The sequence below is a fragment of the Syngnathus acus genome, chromosome 13 (assembly GCF_901709675.1).
Source record: "Syngnathus acus chromosome 13, fSynAcu1.2, whole genome shotgun sequence".
Taxonomy (NCBI): Eukaryota; Metazoa; Chordata; class Actinopteri; order Syngnathiformes; family Syngnathidae; genus Syngnathus; species Syngnathus acus.
This window is the reverse complement of record NC_051098.1, coordinates 7412267-7432280: the sequence shown is the minus strand read 5'-3', so window position 1 is coordinate 7432280 and position 20014 is coordinate 7412267. Positions and strand designations below refer to the sequence as shown.

Here is a 20014-nt window from a genome sequence, read left to right as displayed (position 1 = left end):
AATTTTACTGCCACCTCCAAGACCAGAGTGGAACACAATATATTTGCCTGATGTGGCCAGCTTGCACAAATTTCACGAAAGCCACCTCATGGCAATCCTACAGTCTTCCATCAAAACTTTATCAAAGCTTTTGTTGAATGTGTTATTGCTTCTCTGATCACACTGTCACTTCCCTCAAGGGACTGAGTCATTTTTTATACGTGTGATTGATTCATATAATGCAGAGTCTGTTCTCGTGTCAGCTTGTCAAAAAGCAATAGTTCATGTCATGGCCCTCGGCATCCAATAGTGATATACTTACAAGGCACAGTCTTGTGTCTGCTTGAGGCCCAGCTGGTTGGCAATTAAGGCAATAATCCCAATGAGACATGTTAACAATGACACTTCCTGCCTCGCTATAAGTGGAACATGCTTGACATATTTGAATTTAAAGGAAATGCAATAATTTCAGAGGCACAGTCACACAAAGTAAATGCTTGCTTGTTTGTAGTCAGTTGCTATTGCTTGTCTGTAAGGCAGGGATTGGCAGCTTAAATTTTTCATTAGTGAATTTTTTTTTTTTTAAATGTTTGACTTAGCTTTAGAGAAGCTCAATCTATATGCTATCTGTAAAATTATCTTCAGACTTTTTATTGATCTGAAGCTCCATTTATTCTACTATTTAAATAGCTTGTGTCAGATTGTAATTGTGCTTTAATACCTTAACAGCCTTCGTTTATTCTGCTGAATCGAGAGTGATATGTTCAGGGTAGATCTTGAATCTAAAAAAACAGAAAAAAGTCAAACCATTTAGAAAATCTTTGCCACACCTTCCAAATGACATATGAGACAACTTCAGTTTTGCTGCAGGGTCAAGACCCAAATGCTGAAAGAGTGGTTTAGCTACTTAATCTTTTTAAGAGTCAAGAAGAATGAGTCATGTCTCTTTAAAATACCTCAAACTGTGAGTGCTGAAATGATAAAAAAATGAATAACAAAGTTTGCTTAACAATAATTTAAAATTATTTAAAAAATATTGCTAGATAGCCAAAATATTGATACTGCCAGACATCGCAATATTATTTCCCGCTATAGCCCAAAACTTCATCCACTTTTAACCATGGCAAAGGTGACATGTCACTCATCAAGGGCACAGGCTTGGAAACCAGAAGTTCAAAAGAAATGGAAAATAGTTGAAAGACATGCTCCTCTGAATCGTGACTACTGACAATGCAAGTGAAGCCCTCTGGAATGAAATCCAGGGGCTTGGTATCATAATATCCGCCCATCCTTTTTCTTCAGCACCTGTCCTAATGACATGAGCACGGATGAGCCTGAAGCCTATCACATCTGATTTTGGGAGAAACGCAGGGTACACCAAGGACTGACAAGACTGGTCACCAGCCAATCGCAATGTGTAAACAAACACACTCCCATTCACACAATTTGGACTATTTTCACATTTATGTTTTTGGAATGTGGGAGGAAGCCAGAGTACCTAAAGAAAAAGCACACCAAGAACATACAAGTCTTAATGAGCAGAAGATATTTAGTCTTTGTTTCAAACCACTGCAGTGCAAGTGGCATGCAACATGAGTGAAACTGAAAAGCAATATGATACAAAAAGTAATTTTGGGGTCACATTTCTTTCCGTCAGCTATAGACAGCTGGAATGTAAAAGAGGAGAGTATAATTGCTGTATTGCTGTGACAACCGGCAGAACAAAATGATCTCTATTTAACCCAAAGGACAAGTGCGATATAATTTGAGTAGATTTATCACCTCATTCACCCCATCCAAACAGTTAATTTGGATGAAGTTATCATAGCCACAAATGATTCCAAACTAGTGAAGAGAGAATGCTCAACATGTAACAGCCAACATCACCACTCACAAGTCCTGTACATGCATAACATGAGACGAAGCAGTGCCCATGCCTGATGACTGCTACATTGTCAAAAAGAAAGACAATGGGCCATTTTGTGCACGCCATAGAAACTACCCACCTGTATTTACGTAGTTAAGCCCTGCTGTTACTTCCAGTGTCAACATTTAGAAACAACTTCCTCTGTCAAGAACAAGCGTGCTACGCCCACTTAGTGTGTCAAATCAGGACTAATTGCCTGAACTAAGTTGACAGGTGAAGGTGTGCGATGGATGTCTTAGTGGGTGGGTCGGTATTGGGGAGGGTCGAGGCCCTGGCTTGACACCACTCCACTCCGGTGACCTGCGGGTGAACTTGGACCACTGACAAAATAAGAGGTTCTCCAATTAGGCCGCCAGTGTGACACTGCAGGGCTCTTTCAGGAAGTTGTTCTTACCTCCCTGTACAACAATTAGCCAGGAGGGCCTCCTGCAGAGACCTGCAAAGTGCACAACCTTGAAACCTTGCCAGCGCAGACCTTTGCCATTTAAGGAAATGTGAGACGGAAATGTTTGCAGTTGTCGCCTGCAGTTGTCACAGATCTTGGTAGAGGAAGTATTTAAAAAACATGCTTGCAAAGAGAATGCCCCATCACTCTTTGACAAAATCCAGGTAACTTAATTTATTGTATTACTGTAACGCTGTCTTGAAATGAACATTTTGCAGCAAACTTTGAGTCAGCTTGGCTACAATAGGTGAAATAAACAAGTTGTTTTTGAATTTGCTTTTGTTTGTGAAACAGAATCAGTCATGGCCCGGTTCCAAATGAAAGAATGCAAAAAACATGAACACACGAGATACCCAAATGCAGTTCTTGTCTGTTTGCTTAAACCCAAGAGGCTTTGGTGGGTGCCTTGTGGAGACGTGGCTGGGGAAATATCCCAAGAATATCTGCTGGCTAATATGGCAGCATGAGACGACTCAAGTTTTTGTTACCCCCCCACCACCACCTTGAGTGTGATTTCATTAGGTGCTCAAAGGATTTACGGTGAAATGTTGAATCATACTTCCGATTTGTGTAAGTGCCTCCATTGTTGAAATGCACAGGTATAGGACGCACGTTGAGAGTGTTTACACAAGGCGTTAAAGTGCAGCACACATCACTCAGTACCAACCCTCATTGTTTGCTTTAGAAATCATCCATGTCCGGTGTTTCGCACTAAAATTACACTTAGCATTCTTTGCTTTGCATGGGGTCAGAGTGGAGCCCATAGGTGCACTACAGGCCATTCTGTCTGTTGTACCAAAGATGATGGTTTTGATAGTTTTTAGTTTCATCATGTTTGTCCCAAGTTCAATTATATGCAGTCTGTTTTGGTTTTTGCATCCTCCTGTTCTTGTCAGCCCAGTATCTTACGCAGGTTTTCCTTGTTTCGTCAGTTTGTTTGTATTTAGCTCACTGGTTTCATTCAGTCTATGTTGTCTCATTGCTCTTGCTTATGTTAGAAGACTTGCCATGTTCCCATTTGTGATTCCATTGCCAGTTTTGGTTTGCTAGTTTGTGTCAAGGTTTTTGGATTTTTATTATTTTTTTCTTTATCCACATGCCTTGTTTACCCCAGCTATTTTTGCTTGCGGAAATAAATACCCCATATCTTTCTTTCCTGCACTTGGGTCCACATTTTTACCATAATAACCTCAACAACCGCGTAAAACACAGTCATAAAGCATTCAGCCAAACAAAAATTTGATACAAACAATGAATCCCTGGTGTTGCTTTAATAGTATTCATGAGGTTTAAATGTAAAAACAGAACTCAATCTATGAAAACTCAAAGCAGCCACAATAATAGTAAAGAAACTTTCATTGGTTTCCAATACGTGTATTTAAATCTATAAACACACAAACCTGAAAGAAGTAAAACTGAGCTCAGCAAATCAGTATTATTTACATCAGAAAAATACTGCATTTTTCATATGAAACAATTCAAAAGACGTGTTGGATTCATGATCAAGCTACAAAAATGCTTGCAAGGCAGCAAAAACATTTGAAGCATAGTCAGTTGCAGACAGTTCAAGATAGCAAAAGCCTGCAGGCTGAAAACGTCTGACACTTTAAATGTTGCAATGAATCTTTGGCAAAGAGGCTGTGATTTATTTCTTTGGAGAATCTCTGACAGCTTAAAAGTTCCTAATGGCTTTTGAGGCAGAAAGAGGAGCCATCGTGACACCGCAAGAGAAGCAAAAGATCCCGGGCGGCTGCAACACTAGACATAGAAACTATTTTAATAATCCAAATTTCAAACAGCAGTTAAAAATACTGTTGTATATATAGATATAAAAAGGACCATATATCTTATAATTTACACATTTCTACAGTATTTGCAGGTATAATGTTTAACAAATATGTACTGTAAATCTTCCAAGAAGAACTCAAATGACACGTTTGAAAGTAACTAAAATATATTTGCTTCCCTCTGAAACCAACAAGGCACTGGAGCAGTTCTGATTTTTTTTTTTTTTGCTGAGAAATAATGCTACATAGTTTAGTTACAGCACAGTAAGGCAGATCCTAACATTTTGGCACATGTATCACATGAGGCAGCTTGGCGACATAAATCAATTCATTCTGTCATAGATATCACTTGGGACTAGTTAAGGCCTATTTGGGATAGTACCATGAATTACTTTGTACAATTGCAATTGAGAAAAGAAACAGATGTACTTTTACATCGACTTCACCTTCCGAGCCTAAAGGTCAATTTAGACTGGGCAGAAGCTGTCTCAAAGGAGCACAATAAATCAGACAAATGCATAACTCATGTTGTGCTGCAGTTGCTACATTTTAGGTTAATATTTCAATCTGTTCAGCCGTCGACAGAATTCTTCCACTAAGTACATGAACTGCAAATAGGGATTTACACTCAGCAAGAATACATTATATACACTTTTGTTTTTACTCCCACGCTCCATCAATTGAAGGATCACCACCATATTTGAGTTTTAATTTACTGTTTTCACTGTCTTTGTGGTTATATCATTGTGTTATACGTAAAGCGCTTTGTTACAGCGGCAGCTGTTGTGAAATGCGCCGTATGAATAAAGACTAAACGGAATTAGGTCAAATACAAAGGAATAAAACGTGTTCTTTTTTATCATGAAGGGGAAAAAGTGTTGTTTATATTTAATGAATGTATTTTCACTCCCGGACATTTGTGTAGCTCCTCTGACAGCACAACACCTTTGTCTACAGTGACCCTGAGGCACAATTTGTTTGCAGGCTTTGAGGCGGGTATGAGTCTTTGGTTGTGTTCGTGTTGCTTAGCTCTCTGCATGAGTCTCTGAGGGTATTAGGAGAGGCATTGCCCGATCATCGCCCTCCGTCACCCTCGCTGCATTCTGACTTTGCGGAGCGGCGTTTGGCACAGAGCTACACACTTCGGGATCCAGCTGAGGCGCCTTTTCTTCCTCGTGAGCCGGCGTGTCATTTCCTTCTGTCTTTCTCAGCTTCTCCTCTTCCTCCTGCTTCATCCGCCGCTCCTCAGCTTCTATTTCCTCAGTAGTGGGAATTGAGTTCTTCTTGGGTCTGCCTTTAGGCTTGGTTGGTGCCTCCTGACCTCCTTTGAGCACCTACAAATACACACATCATCTCTGTGGGCTGTTCTTGTAATGAATGGCCTCAGTCGTCAAAGGCGGTGAATGCTAGAGGTATATAGTCGTTAAGAGAAGACATATGACTGCTGGATAGCCTTTTTGCACCCATTTATCTTTGGAGTCAACAATCTCACTTATTGACCCGACCCTTTTTGACAATGTGTTTGCTCACTTTTGTCCTTACCATGATCACTCACACATCACGTTCTCCTTCGACCATGCCCCCACAAGTGCGTCTTGATTACCTCAATCTGTCCACTTAACACATTAAAAACAAGGAAGACATAGTGGAATCTCTAAAGTCAAATGCCCAAAAGCTTGTACAATTTGGAAAATTAACCAAAATGTATTAAAGATATGCCTTTGAAGATACGCTATAAATATGGCACTAATATTCTTTTTTAAATATTTAATTTACATTATTATTTATCTCTTTAGTAACAATACAAAAAATTTTTTTTTGATAAAGTCTGAGTACATTTTGCTTCTTCATATTTTCTATGCCACATGAATCAAAGGGGAGAATGACAACAACCATTGAATTGTAAATTGAACTGGACCGGGTTGATCTTTTTTTTTTTTGGTGCACGCAGAAGTATCCAGATTGTTTCTGTTCAAGTTAACTTACAGCAGTTAAATGTTGCTTTAAAAATTTAACCACATATGTTTTACAATGCTCACAGTTTTATTTACCAGTACATTATTTCCAATGGCAAAATTAGACAGTAGAAGCAAATTAATTAATATACACTTACCATCTTCTTCCACTTCATACGCCTGTTTTGGTACCATGTCTTCACCTGAAGCTGTGTGAGACCAAGAGACTGTGCCAAGTCTAACCTGAAAGAAAATTAAATGATCACAATTGCTGTCTTAAAACAAATAGAGTAATGCCCTGTTTTGAATGACAGTTAGAGTACCTAATGAAGTGACTGCAACGATTTTATTGACACACTCAGTAGTGCAATTGCTTTGAAACACACTGACTTTGAATCTTGCATCAAAGCTGCCAAGTGAGAAACGTCTTACATCTGCAGTGTTTGAAACATCTGCAACCAGATCAGTAATGTGGTAAGTGGCTGCTTGGAGAAATAGTGAATGCATCCACCACATGTGTTTGGTCCATGACTAACAAGGCTACTGGCTGGCGTGTAATCTGATAGCCTTTCATTCAAGAAGGGGAGAAATGCTTATCTGAAAATGAGATTTTCTCTTGTTCTACTCTTCTCGAAGTCTTTTGGAAACAGGAAATCCGAACAATTATCCTTCGTGCGTGCGGTTGTGTGTGAGTGTGTGTGGTACTTTTATACTGTGTCCAAATTGAGAGAAAACAAGAAATAACTCAGATGAAACACCTCACTTACTAAAGGCCCTTTGTTTTGCGGAAATAGTTTGAGTGTATTTATTTACTAACTACTTCCTTTGGGGCTGTCACTAACCATTTAGTCTTGGGTGTAACCTAATATAATTATTGCTGTTGCCATGATGCTAATGACGATGACGGCAGAAAGACGGCATAAAATCATTATTACTCGAAGACAAAACTGTGTCTGTTTCAAGTAGATGCTCAAACAAAAGAAACATTGTGTCATACCTATTCAGCACTGAGTAAAACAGTATCGGTGAGAGTAAGATTGAAACCCAAAAATATTCTCATTTTAAATTGTGAGATTTCATCATCATAGCTCTGACCATTCATGTAATGTTTCACTGCATGCATATCTCAAACATTTGAGAAGAATCAACTTCACTCCCAAGTTTTGCTATTTTTTTGTGGGTATGATGAAGAGGAAAATAACGACAATGATGGATGCGGATCTTTATTCAGTACAATATGGCTACGTAAAGCTTAAATATACTTTTTTTGTTGTAATGTTTTAGTATACTGTATTGGACCTTTCATGGTCTTATTAAGATGTGCTTTTTTAATCTTCATATCAGTGCTGGAATGCAATATTATTGTCAAGACAAAATTGTGGCTCAGCCATGCGTACACAAAAGGGGGTTTTGCTCACTGAGTTGTTTTGCCGTTGGCGATGTGATCTAAGACGAGCCATGGTGACTTTTCCAACACCTCTGGCCAAGTTAAAATGAGATATTTAATATTACATTTTAGGATTTCTTCCCAATTATGATAAGACACACTATAATAGAGCTACATGTCAAAATCAATGTTCAAGCATGAATGTACGCAGGAAGATAAAGGTGTTTTCGTGACCTATCTATCCATCCAACAATTAAATGGTCAAATATTTTCCAACTTTACATCAAAACCTAAATATTGTCCGTCAGACAGCGTGGAGTTGCAGGTAAAAAAAAGGCATGATTTACGTCATTTTGTTGTATAAAGTTACGTGTCTATTATATACACCTGCAGGTGTTTGAAAGATCTGTAGTAATTCACTTTAACAGTTGTTTGCGTTGGCCACTATCCCCGTTTTCATGAATGCGGCCGTGTTTCTTTTTTCCCCCCCTTCTTCTTCTTTATTTTACCATTAAAGAGCTCCGGGGTGAAAACATTACTCTTGTCTGAACTAGAATGCTGAGGTAATTCTCTGGCTCAGCCAAAATTCACATTACGCGAGACATTCCCCACGGGACAAATAAAAAAATACGACATTAGCTTAACCACGGCTTGATAATTACGTTTGCGGCTTTGTGAAAATGTGTGCATGTGTATGTGTTGTACTTTTGAAATGTACTCTATGCCAGGTATTCTGATTATCAAAATACCACACTTGAGTGATGCTTGTATGCCCATGAAAATGCTCCTGCATGAGGTTGAGTAGAATGTTTTTGTTTGCTTTTGTTTTGTTAAAGCTGTGTCTGTTGTATGTTGATGATTACTGGTAAAAGCATTTGCTACACCTGTACATGTGTCATGCCTTTGCATAACTACAAATGCTCAGTTTGGATTGGCACCATGAGCAAAGTGTATAACGTAGCTTTATTTCTGGAAAGTAAGCAAACTGCACTCATGGTGCAGTGGTACACTTGCCTGACTTCGTAGCAGGCGGCTTGTAAATGGAAACGGCCATGCTGGGCTCCACAAAAGTGTTAAGTTTAAAATTGACACCGGGTAAACAAGTAGGAGGCTTCGATTGTATTCATGAGGAAAGAGTGTCACACACTGGGTGTGTTCGCTTCCTGCCAAGGTACAATAAATGACCATTGCATGTAAATCCTACTGAAATATTCATTTGAAAGAAAACATCATCTAGGAGTAAAAAAATAAATAAAAAATCTTAATGCAAGCACACGTTATCTTTTTGGTGGGACATCTGTGGAAGTGAGAGAGTGAAAGAGAGTGAAGTCTCTTATTATTATTTACTAAACCAACCTGTCAGGTGTGGACAAGTACTTCTGCTTCTGGAACTTCTTCTCCAGGCCCATCAGCTGCAGTTCAGTGAAGATGGTGCGGCTGCGACGGGGCTTTTTCAGGCGGGGTGTGCTGCGTTCTGTCTCAGAGTCGCTGCTGATACTGAGAGGCGTTTGGCTGGGCGACGGCTCGGAGCCTCGGCCGTGCTGCGGTGACAGCAGGGGAAGGTGGGGTGGCACTCCACCGGGGGATGGTGGCGTGTGTGGCAGGTGGTGGCCTAGGTGGTTTGGAGGCTGCCGTGTGATGACCGAGAGGAGCGGGTAGGCACGCAACGACGACCCTGAGACATCATACACACACACACATACACGCACAGTATGTAAGTGACATATACCAACTAATAAACCAGGGTCACTGTGAGTTTTAAGGAAGCTCTTATTCCTTATCGACCGCGCGTAATTGCTCAATTATTAATTGCCCAGCATTTTCTATGAAAAGTGTTTTCCTCTTGACCTCACTCTTGTAAAGGGCACTGACCCCGATGACGCAGTCTTGTGTTTTACACCGCTCCCCTCGACCTTTCACATGAATGATTATTTTGCAGAGGATGTTAAATATGACAGAATGATGTACACACCCACACTGAATGAGCTGTAAGAAAAAAAACAAGCGAATCTGATAAACTCATTTTACCCCTCTCTCCTGTGATCTCTCACTCTTCTTTTATATGCAGTCATGCATGTGCACACACAGTCAAACTTGCCCGCTATCAGCTCACACAAAGCAGCAAGACGCCAGAATCAATAAAAAGTAACACTTGTCTGGAGCCAGTGGGAGGGAAGGGAAAAGGGCAAGCAAGAGGTTTAACTGAATGAATGTGGCGGTTCAATGAAAGTCAATGTCAAACGGTATCTGCCAGAAACATCTTTACGGCCTGACGAACAGCAGAGTAACAGTCATCCTCCAAGCAAACTGGAACGTTGTGGCTTTGTAATACTGACGGTCCATTTCTGCATCGGGTTATTGATGACAAGATGAAATGTATGTACACACGCACAAACACACCCTCACACACAGAGCACAGCGCAGGAGTTTTTAACACGTCTGCCTCGCAGTCAAGAGGTTATGAGGTCGACACTATGGGCCAGTCCAGGGTGGACCCCCAAAGTGAGCCGATATAGGCTCCAGCCCACCCGTGGCCCTTGTGATGACAAGCCCAAGACAAAAATGAATAAACGGATAGCTTATATACACTCATACACACACATTTGTGGCAGGTGAACACAAATCCCCCACTTATCCACTAATGCACAGGCACCGGCAACGTGACATCGAATCTGCCTTTTTATGTATTAGTGTTCCGCTGACAAATGGGCCACTTAGAGGAAGAATGAGCATGCCTTGTCTAGCAAGGCCTATAAAGATGCTTACTTTCTGCATAACCTGCCCAGATGTACATTACAAGAAACGGACCGCAAACACGATAATAGAAGTTGTCACGGAGAGCATGCATTCTCCATATATGCACACACGGGCAGACCTGCACATACACACATACAGACACGGACGCGAGCATATAAACAGAGACAGTACCTGCGGCTGATGATGACATCATGTTAAGGTGCTGAGGTCATACTAATCCTCCAACATGCTGTTACAACAGGCCTAGACAAGATCTTTTTTTTTTGTATTTGTGTGGACAGCTACTACTTACATTTTATCACAATGTGTTTCTAACTATGAATCACCTCCGCTGGCACTTACGATATCAAGTAATAAACATGAGTCGTATTGCTGCCGAGGCTGTTGAACGACATAAGGGGGATTTTATTCAGGAGGGGGCGGACAAAGAGAAGACATCTTGTCAGCTTGATGTTTGAGGGGGAGGCACACAAAGAAGGCCTAAAAGAAGAGAACGTTAACGTCACTGGTGACTTTCCACTGACAGCATGAGCTCGCATTTGACACACTGTTGACAAGCGCCACGTCCTGTCAATAGGCTACAAATAAACTGTTTAAGGAACTGCAAAGAGCAGTCGTGCAACGGATACGCTTGATAATCAAGGTCGCTATGTAAGAAATGCTTACGGTAACCATTACGGCTAAGAATAGATCAAGACGTTCAAGTTTTTTGTTTTTTTTATTACAGATACTATCAACAACATTTCCTGCATTGGACACGTACATTCTTGTTAACTTCATGTTCAAGAATTTAGAAGAGAAACATCCAAACAAAAAGTCTGTTACACTCGGACCTGAATATTTTCCAGCAGTACGCTTGAACTGCAAGTGTATGCATGTTGGACCGTGTCAAAAAGCATTTCAACTTTGCGCAATGTAAGCAATGCATTTTAAAACACATATCAACAAAGTTTTGGGGGATTTTTACTTTTGTCAAGAAAAACAAGAGAATAAAATATAGATTTTTTTTGGTGGTGAGAAAAAGTTATATTTCTGTGTAATCAAACCATGTGCAAAGAAAATGACAGTTTTTAATTTTTGAAATATAATTTTGGTAAGGATAAAATAAATATTCAGGATATTATTTTTATTCTGTACGTAAAAAATAACTTTTAAAAAAATAGAAATACGTACAGTTTGTTGTTTTTTGGGGGGTGGTTATAAAACAAATTATAAACTGATTAAATTCGTGTGAGAACAGGCTTGTGTGTAAAAGATTTATATTTGATCTGTACACAGTATGCCATCAATACTTATTATGTTTCTTTTTTTTGTTTTTTGGTGCACAGTATTTGCTAAAATATCATTTATTTGGCATTGTTCTGTGCAATCTTCTGCTTGAATTCAAATATTTTGTGGAAACTATTCTAATGGACGCTAGAAGTCACGCTCTCTAAAATGCATAAAATTGTGGCATTAAAAAACAAATATGATGATATGCCACAAAACCTTTACTCTACTACAAGTACTTTTCTCATAATGCCTTAATTGAATTGTTCTATACGGTTTCAGAAAAAGTTGCTCTTTGATTGAATTAATGTTTTATTTGAAAAGCCTCAACCTAAGTGAGGAAGCAGACTGTCGTTAAACAACGATGAAACACAAAACAATGTGTCTCAGATGAATGAATAGCTCTTGAGTTATTTACTGAGGTTGGTTGTGTGGTTCGCTGATCAAAGTTAATTTTAAATGAAAAGTGCATGTGTGCGTGTGGGCACGAGTGCATGCATGTGTGTGTGTGTGTGTGTGCGTGTGTGTGTGTGTGTGTGTGTGCGTGTACGTGTGAGCGTGTGTGCGTGCATGCATACTTGCCTGTATGTGTTGACATGGGTGTAATCAAGTCTAACAAGGCAGCATTATGCTTAATAGGAACCTTTATTGTCTGACACAGATTTAGGGTTTAAGATGGGATGAAAACTCTTTTGCTGGCTTGGATTTCACTTTGAGCCTGTACAAAAGCCAGTGCACACATGTGAATGCATGCACAAACACACTTTTCTTGTTTTGATAGGATTTTTCACCATGCTGACAAGTGAAATTGGGCCACAGTGGATGTTCAGCTAAAAGCCTTGCCCCAACTCTCCCTTATAAAATATTGCATGCTTCCATGATGTTTTTTTTTATTTATTTTTTTATAATGCATCGCCTAATCCATGTAGCATTTATGTTAAAAAGAAGAAACCGCACTGAAGAACTGACTGGGAAACAGATAAGCAATCCAAAAGCAACAATTGGTTATCATTTGCAACTGTCGGCTTCTTTGACACTTGTGAGCTTTAGTGGCATCTGCTGGCAGTAGGTGGACATGACACCCATCAAGCCCTCAACTATTCAATGCAAAACTTTCACTGCTGAGTCCCACATCACTCTGACAGCTTCTATATCAAGCACTAAAGGCAATAGATGTTGAAGAATATAGTGTGTCTCGCACCCCGCAGCTCCAAATAAGTGGGCACTGTGTCCAGTGCCCCAAAGCAGGTTACTGTATCCATCGGAGCGTATGGTGCCAGTATGAATGCCCTCCCGCATACACCATATCACAAGGATGAGGGGATCACCCCTCCTATTTTTGTATCCCCCACCCACCCATCACCACTGTCATCATCAAGTTGCACCAGTTATTATTGCAGACTTTGAGCAATTATCTTTAATGGTTAGTGGAGCAGGCAGTAGACTTTGACTGCATGGAAGCTACAGTATTTGGAAGACCCGCGTTCATGAATTGTTCTATCTATCTATCTATCTATCTATCTATCTATCTATCTATCTATCTAATCTATTCTACGACCCTTCCTGTTTTTATTGCCCTTCTTCACATTTTAAGAAATCATTTGAAGTTGAATAATTTCAATTAATGTATATTTGTTAGTCTTAATTAAAACATTAAATAGTCATTTTAATTTTTGAATTTTAGTGAGATGCCATAAGCTATCATTACTTAACATAACTTTCTCATATCATCAGACGCCCCAAATCAAAAGCGATATACAGTCGTGATCTATAACCTCTCCAAGTGAGTCCACATGAAAGTTAATTTTGTGGCTTCATTGGAGACCAAAAGTTGTATACAAGTAGAATAAAATAGGGTTTAATTGACGAAATATAATAGAAGCAATAATTATTAGTGGGCACAGCGATGAAACATGTTTAATAGCAGCTGGTTTACAACTTTTATCAGCCAAATATTTGTATTAAACACGTCACCTTCTCTATGAATCAATTTTTGCGAGGGTAACATTAAAATACACTGTGCATTAAACAGGCCGATAGAGCGTAATAAAGGTGCGTAAAAGTGGCCGCGCGCTGAACCCACAATTCGACCAACACTTTCTATGAATGAATCAGGTGAGTTAAATGAACATTTTCCTTACCCGTGCAAGAGTGAAGCGGTTTCGGTCGGACGATGAGCGACGGGCACACAGAGTAGAGAGAAAACTTCTCGAAATAATCACAAGCCTCTTTGGAGAGGATCTCGTCGATCATGAAGGTCTTGTAGCGTCGCCTGGCAGCCTTCAGCTGACCGGGGGATGAAAGCCTCACCTCGGCTTGACAGTGCATGCTGGCTCCCTGAGTGAAAAGGGTCGAAATAACTGCAAGAAGACTTTTTAGGCGAGGAGGAGGAGAGGTCACACCACTTCGCTACACTACGACTATTGCTACACTCATTTTGTGGTAATATTCGTTGGAGATGAAGCGGACTGAGATACGCGCTCACTCTCATCCACTTGTATATAAACCACCACAGCTCTTTGCCTCTTATTCCCTCTCTCTTTCTCTCACGCTTCCTCGATCTACACCCGCCCTCCTCTGATGGACTGTCGCGACTGAAACCAATCGCGGACGACGAGCTCCATTCATTTCGATCGTACCTTTTTTTTTTTTTTTTTCATTTGTAGAATTTAATTGAACACATCCGAACGCTCCCTAAATAGTTTAGTGTAGGCTCGATTCACATTTTGTTTGATTGCGTTTTATTTATTATACAATACTGAAATTAATTTTACATTTTGTCATTTGAAGTAATATGCAACTCAGCACAAGATAATTATGATTTTCTTTTAAAAAAACGTCTTGACCGTACTCAGAGTTTTTGGACACCGCTATAAAATAAAACAACTAAGGGGGAAACGTTTAAAGTTGATGTTTGTACACTGCCAAAAACAAATTTTTCCCAACATTTTATCCCTTCTAATTAAGTAGGGTATGACTCAATGATGAGCGTAATTATTTTTGTAAACTTGTGGTAGTTTTGCGTTTTTCTACAGGGAAAAACGTCAACATATCAAATACGGTACACGATTATTTTTGTGAAAATACACTACAGCATCACTAATTATTTAAACAACCATTATTATTATTATTTTACTGGTGTTTTAACAATTAATACAACGGAAAGATATAATTAAAAGCTGAAGCTTAACATTTACACGGTTTGAATGGGTTTCTGATCCTGATAATAAAAATAACGCCCTGACTTGACAGGGTTACTTATTTTAAAGGTAAAAAGTAAAATGAAATAATATGTTCTCTAAAGAAAACTACTGCAGTCATAATACAGACTTGGTGGTCACTCCATTAGGGACAGCTGCACAATGTAATCATGCACACATAATGACAAAAGACAATAAATATTTTAAGTACTTATCATGATTTTTTTAATGGTTCTATATTGAATATTGTGAGACTATTGTACCGCTGTACCTAATGATGTGGCCAGTAAATGTCTAATTCAAGTGCAACAGTTCTCTAGGTCCAATTGAACTATGGAATAAAGCTATAAACACATACAAAAAAAAAACACGGTTTGTCAAAACAAACAAAAAAGACCTCTGACAAGATACAAGTGTTGTGCTTGATACAGTTTAGTTTAATTTGACTTGTGAATTGTGTCGGTGCACCAGATTTTTATGACCCGTAAATACCGGTAGTAATTTCACTACATTTGGCTATCAGGAAGAACACTCATCACGGTATTCAAACATAATTTATTGGAAGCTGGTTGTTGAAGGTTGGGTGTGTGATGTTTATTATTGCAATGTTGGGGAATTTAAGTGGGACCCAGTAGCTAGCAGGCTGCCTAATCTGGCTGCTTCGGAGCAGGAGACGCCAGCAAGATCAAGCAATTAAAGCAGCTAATACCACCACATGTGTCACAATAATAATAATAATAAAGGCCTTCCGCCTAGCACCCTGCAGAGGATAGAATTGATTAGATCACACAGAAGAGTGTAAATGCACCTTTCGTGCCACATGAGGCCGACGCTTTAATTGTTCTTGTATATAACCAGGTGGCGTTTAAGCACTTTCGGAAGGCTAGATTATGACCTTAGCGTATTTAGCTATGGGATATGATCATCACTTTGTTGCCGAGACACCTGGGCAGGGATGCAAAAACAACGCTAGAAACATTAGATCCATCAGATCAAAGCGGTTCCTATTCCAGGAGGATTGTACCAGAATAGCTGGTCTGCATCCACGTTGTGGTAACAAGAAACACCTCCACGTAATTGCACGTAGCGGAGTGAAGAGAGTGGGTGACAAATCCACATCAAGCCTTGAAAACATCCTAAATAGAAAGGTCACATGTAGAAGCTGATCATGTGGCTGGGATACATTTACCGTGGTAATTGGCTTCATTCAAAGGATATGCGTGGCGCCACCTGTAGATTACTTCCTAACCCACAGCACAAGCATATTAGTTACACAGTGGGCCATTTATAGGTGCACATAAGGCCACGCGTTCCACGCAGCCCCACAGTGTACAATAGTTTGTGCAATGATGAAAGAGAACACAAATGTTAAGCCAAACAATGTTTGTATTTATGATCACTTTAAAACATTATGAGTTTGTCTTACAAAAATCAAGGTTAAAAAAATAAAAAGGAACATAATTAGTGAGCTCAACATTGCATTATAAATCGTGCTGGTGGATTTTGTTTTTGGAATTTACATTAATACTGTACATATACTTCGAGCACCATTTTTTTTTCTTCCCAAATACAAAAGGGTGAGCTATGATCTTTTCTATCAACTTAAACAAGATTCACATTTCTGTTATTGGCCAGATGTGATCTGTGAGCTAAGTCACATGAGATTTAAAAATATTATAAAAGTAGACAAAACAAAAGATTAAGATTTTTTTTGTTCAGTTGATGTACAAAACAACCTGAGCATATACTAATATCATCTGCATAATCATAAATAAGTCTCTTTCCCTTACATCAGTAGCGTCTCCACCTACTACCTTGATGACCGCGGTTACCGCTCACGTCATCGTGGTGCCTGCTGCCTCCCCTGCCATCGTGGTGACGGCCGCCGCCCCCCCAAGCGTTTGGTTGGTGATAGTCGTTCCTGTTGTATTGCTGCTGCTGTCTGTGGGAGTCATCAGCATTGCGCTGGATTCGTCTGCAGCTGTTAGTTGAGGCTGACTGTGTAGGGTAGGGGGCGCTGTCACGCTGCCTGAAGCTGCCTGCGCCCCCTGCAGACGGATGCCATGGCATCTTGCAGTAATTGGGCGACTGCTGATACATCATGTTCATCTAGGAATGGAGAAGAAAAATGAACATATTTTTGATTGGAGGGCATCAACAAAATTCAGGCTGTGCTTCATCCTTATAGTCTTGAAAATAAAGGTTTACCATGGCGTGCTTCTGCAGACTATCAGGGGATGAAAAAGATCTTGGAGGAGTGTATTGAGGAGATAACTGCTGAGGCACCCTGGAAAAGCAACATCATGAAATATTCAGCCCCTCAACAAGCAGACAAAAAAAGTGACATGAACCGGTGTCGGCGGCTTGAACTAAACCACTTGTCCAAGGGTGGCCTCACCTCAATCCGTGGGGATCAGTACTAGAAGGACTGGCGCTCCCACTACTGTTGCTGTGGGTGCTGCCTAATTGGGGTATAAAAGAAATTGACATTAGTTGCAGATAGAATCTTACCAAATAGACATGATACTGTAAATACAGTACTATATTTTTACACATACTTTTAAATAGTAATTCAAGGTAGAGTGGTACCTTGGTTTACAACTATACGGCTGTCATCATTGGACATTTTCAATTTATTGGATAACATTTTAATTTGCAGCTGTAGCTTTTTACAAGTGGTCTCATTTTCTATACTGTTGTCCTAGCCTTCTTGTAAGGGAATTTTCTCAATTCTGGGACAAGCACGAGACGTAAACAAGGCCTTCTTAGTTCATGTGCCCAGTAGTGCTGAAAGCACTAAATACTATTTTAATATTTGGTATTTCACTCAACACTTGAGTTATCACTCAGTTAATTGACACAGAGTTCATGTTGCTGAGTCCATTGCACGCAGCAAGTAAATAGCATGCATAGCTGGCAAAACGTTATTCTAAGAGAACTGCATCCATGTAAATCCTCTCAATATCTATGTTGCGGTTCACATTAATGATTCAGGTGCATTATTTATGTTCTGCAACAAAAATGTCATTTACTAACTCAATTTCTGCATGGCTGATGGAATATCTGCTAATACGTCGATGTGTAGCGACTTGCATCCGGTTAAAGATGAATTTGTGTTTTTATGTTAGACACATTTCTATTCTAGGAAGATCACAGACTAAACTCAAAGGAAGACCCCCCCCCCCCCCCCTTCAGAAGGTTTAAATTACGTCACACAAAACAAGTAACTTTTTATTCCGAATGAGTACGAGACACGATGGAAACTCGAGACACTGTTACCACTTCATCGGCTGGGTGCTTGTAATGCTTCCAATGCAACTTGAACTGGAGAATTACCAGCGGTGGGATAATTAATATTCCGTAATTTGTGTGTGGGGAAAAAAACAAACGACGTTTGCGCAAACGTAACATACCTGAACGGAATTGCACATGGATCGTTCTACCAAACAGCGACGTTCCGTTTAGAAGCTGCATGGCATACGGCACCGACTCCTCGTGTTTGTACACGGCAAAGCCAAACGTTTTCTGTTTGCCATCGCCGTCTTTTGGAATTTTGGTTTTGATGAGAGGTCCTGCCTGCTGAGAGAGTTTTGTTAAAGTTGTGGCTATAGAGCTGCTGCTAGCATGTTTTGCTAGCCGAAGCTAGCATGTTTTGCTAGCTGATGCTAGGATGTTTGCTAGCCGGTGCTAACATGTTTTGCTAGCCGATGCTAGCATGTTTGGCCAGCCGATGCTAGCATGTTTGGCTAACAGTTTAAATGGTAAACATAATTTTCGATTGTTCGGATTGCACTCTTAAATTGTAACTTTGAAAGGGAAGTAACTTTTCTGCGAAGGCATTTAGCGTTAATAGTGTCATTTGAGGACATCTTTCGATCGGCAGGATGGTGCAAGGCAGCCAGAACTCGCGAGGGATTAGCAAAAGCCGTCTTGCAAGTAAAACATCACCTGTAAGAAAAGATCGAATAGAAGCTCCTCCGTCACTCGTGTATCCAAATTCCTTATAAAAAGCGTCCGGTCAGCTTCGTCTTCGATCCCCATCGTAATTTATCTAATTTGGCCCTACTACGGGAGATGCTAACAAACACTAGTTTATCAAAAGCTTTGATACAAACGAAACTAGGCCTGTGACGTCATGTTCAAAGGGGACCTTTGGCACCGTCTTTCTCGCTCTAAGATAATAGCGTAATTGTTTCTATAAGTGTGCACTACTGCCACCTGCTGTGCCGGATGATCAATGCGATGCTTGACACAACTACTTCATTAAAAATGTATTGCCAATTGTTTTTGAGAATCTTTTTTAACAACTAAATATAGGGTTATTCCACACGCACACCACCAGGTTTAAGAAATTTTCCCAGTTCATGTCATTGATTTTTTGAGGGGTTTTATTTGATATATTCCTTATTATTATGGCAAAAATAATGCCAAAATGTTGGTCCTTTCTATTGCCACTGTCTAGGGTTGTTGTAAATGGAGAGAGGAGACTATTAATAAGAAAATTACTATCAACAAAATGTAGCAAATTAAATGTTAAAATCATACAGCTCTAGGAGTTTTAATGATTGGAAACACATTTTTTGGGAGGGGGCGAAAAAAAAAAAAGATAATTCTCACGTTTGTCAAACTTTCAGAATATTTTGTTCTGTGTTGAGTGAATGTGTCCAGGCCATTTTAAGTAAGTGAAAACTTTAATATGGCTCCAGACTGGGATTTTGGGAGTTGGGTCTGTTCCATTCTCAAGAGCTCCTCAATAGTAGTCAAGGAGCAGATTGGCATCACTCTATTGCCTACATTTGAACCTTGATATATTGAAGATTTGAACAAGATTAACAAGTTTTTATTCCCAATTTTTTTGTCCGGCTTGGCTGTTGCACATTGATGAGTGTTCCATGTGTTTTTTTCCCCCCTCCTTCCCAGCTTTTTAAACACTGTCTGATTTTGTTAGTGGCTCAAATGCCTGGAACCAAGTGCTCCTGGTATTTGTGACATCACTTACAGTGGAGGTCAACCAAGTGGCATGAGAGGCTTAGCTTCCACCGTAATTAGATGGTGTTTGATGTCTCTACTTTTTTTTTTCTTTAATCCTTTCAAAGTATAATGAATTTCTTCTTCACGCCTCAGGGACTGCACTGATTTTGGCACGGTGAAGCTCAAGTAAGAGAGCTATATTGACTGCATTTTTAACAATTTAAGCCTAATTGATGAATTATGCAATCTGGCTGCAAGCTGTTGCCTTCTTGATTTAATATATTTGAAGCCTCTTTGACAAAGTGACTCACATTATTATGTTTTTGCCATCCATCCA

The 20014-nt window shown here is 39.7% G+C and overlaps 2 protein-coding genes across 2 annotated transcripts; both read right to left on the bottom strand.

Moving 5' to 3' along the window:
• Nucleotides 1–3605: 3605 nt before the first annotated feature.
• On the bottom strand, nucleotides 3606–14076 carry barx2 (BARX homeobox 2). Its single transcript, XM_037268033.1, has 4 exons — nucleotides 13648–14076; nucleotides 8837–9155; nucleotides 6252–6336; nucleotides 3606–5472 (listed from the first exon to the last, which is right to left on the bottom strand). Exons 1-4 carry the CDS (start codon nucleotides 13832–13834, stop codon nucleotides 5164–5166), a joined length of 900 nt encoding a protein of 299 aa, XP_037123928.1. The 5' UTR covers nucleotides 13835–14076; the 3' UTR covers nucleotides 3606–5163.
• Nucleotides 14077–16074: 1998 nt separating this feature from the next.
• rbm7 (RNA binding motif protein 7) lies at nucleotides 16075–18869 on the bottom strand. The gene is made up of 5 exons (XM_037268172.1): nucleotides 18655–18869; nucleotides 18120–18282; nucleotides 17105–17168; nucleotides 16915–16993; nucleotides 16075–16815 (listed from the first exon to the last, which is right to left on the bottom strand). Exons 1-5 carry the CDS (start codon nucleotides 18745–18747, stop codon nucleotides 16498–16500), a joined length of 717 nt encoding a protein of 238 aa, XP_037124067.1. The 5' UTR covers nucleotides 18748–18869; the 3' UTR covers nucleotides 16075–16497.
• Nucleotides 18870–20014: the final 1145 nt, after the last annotated feature.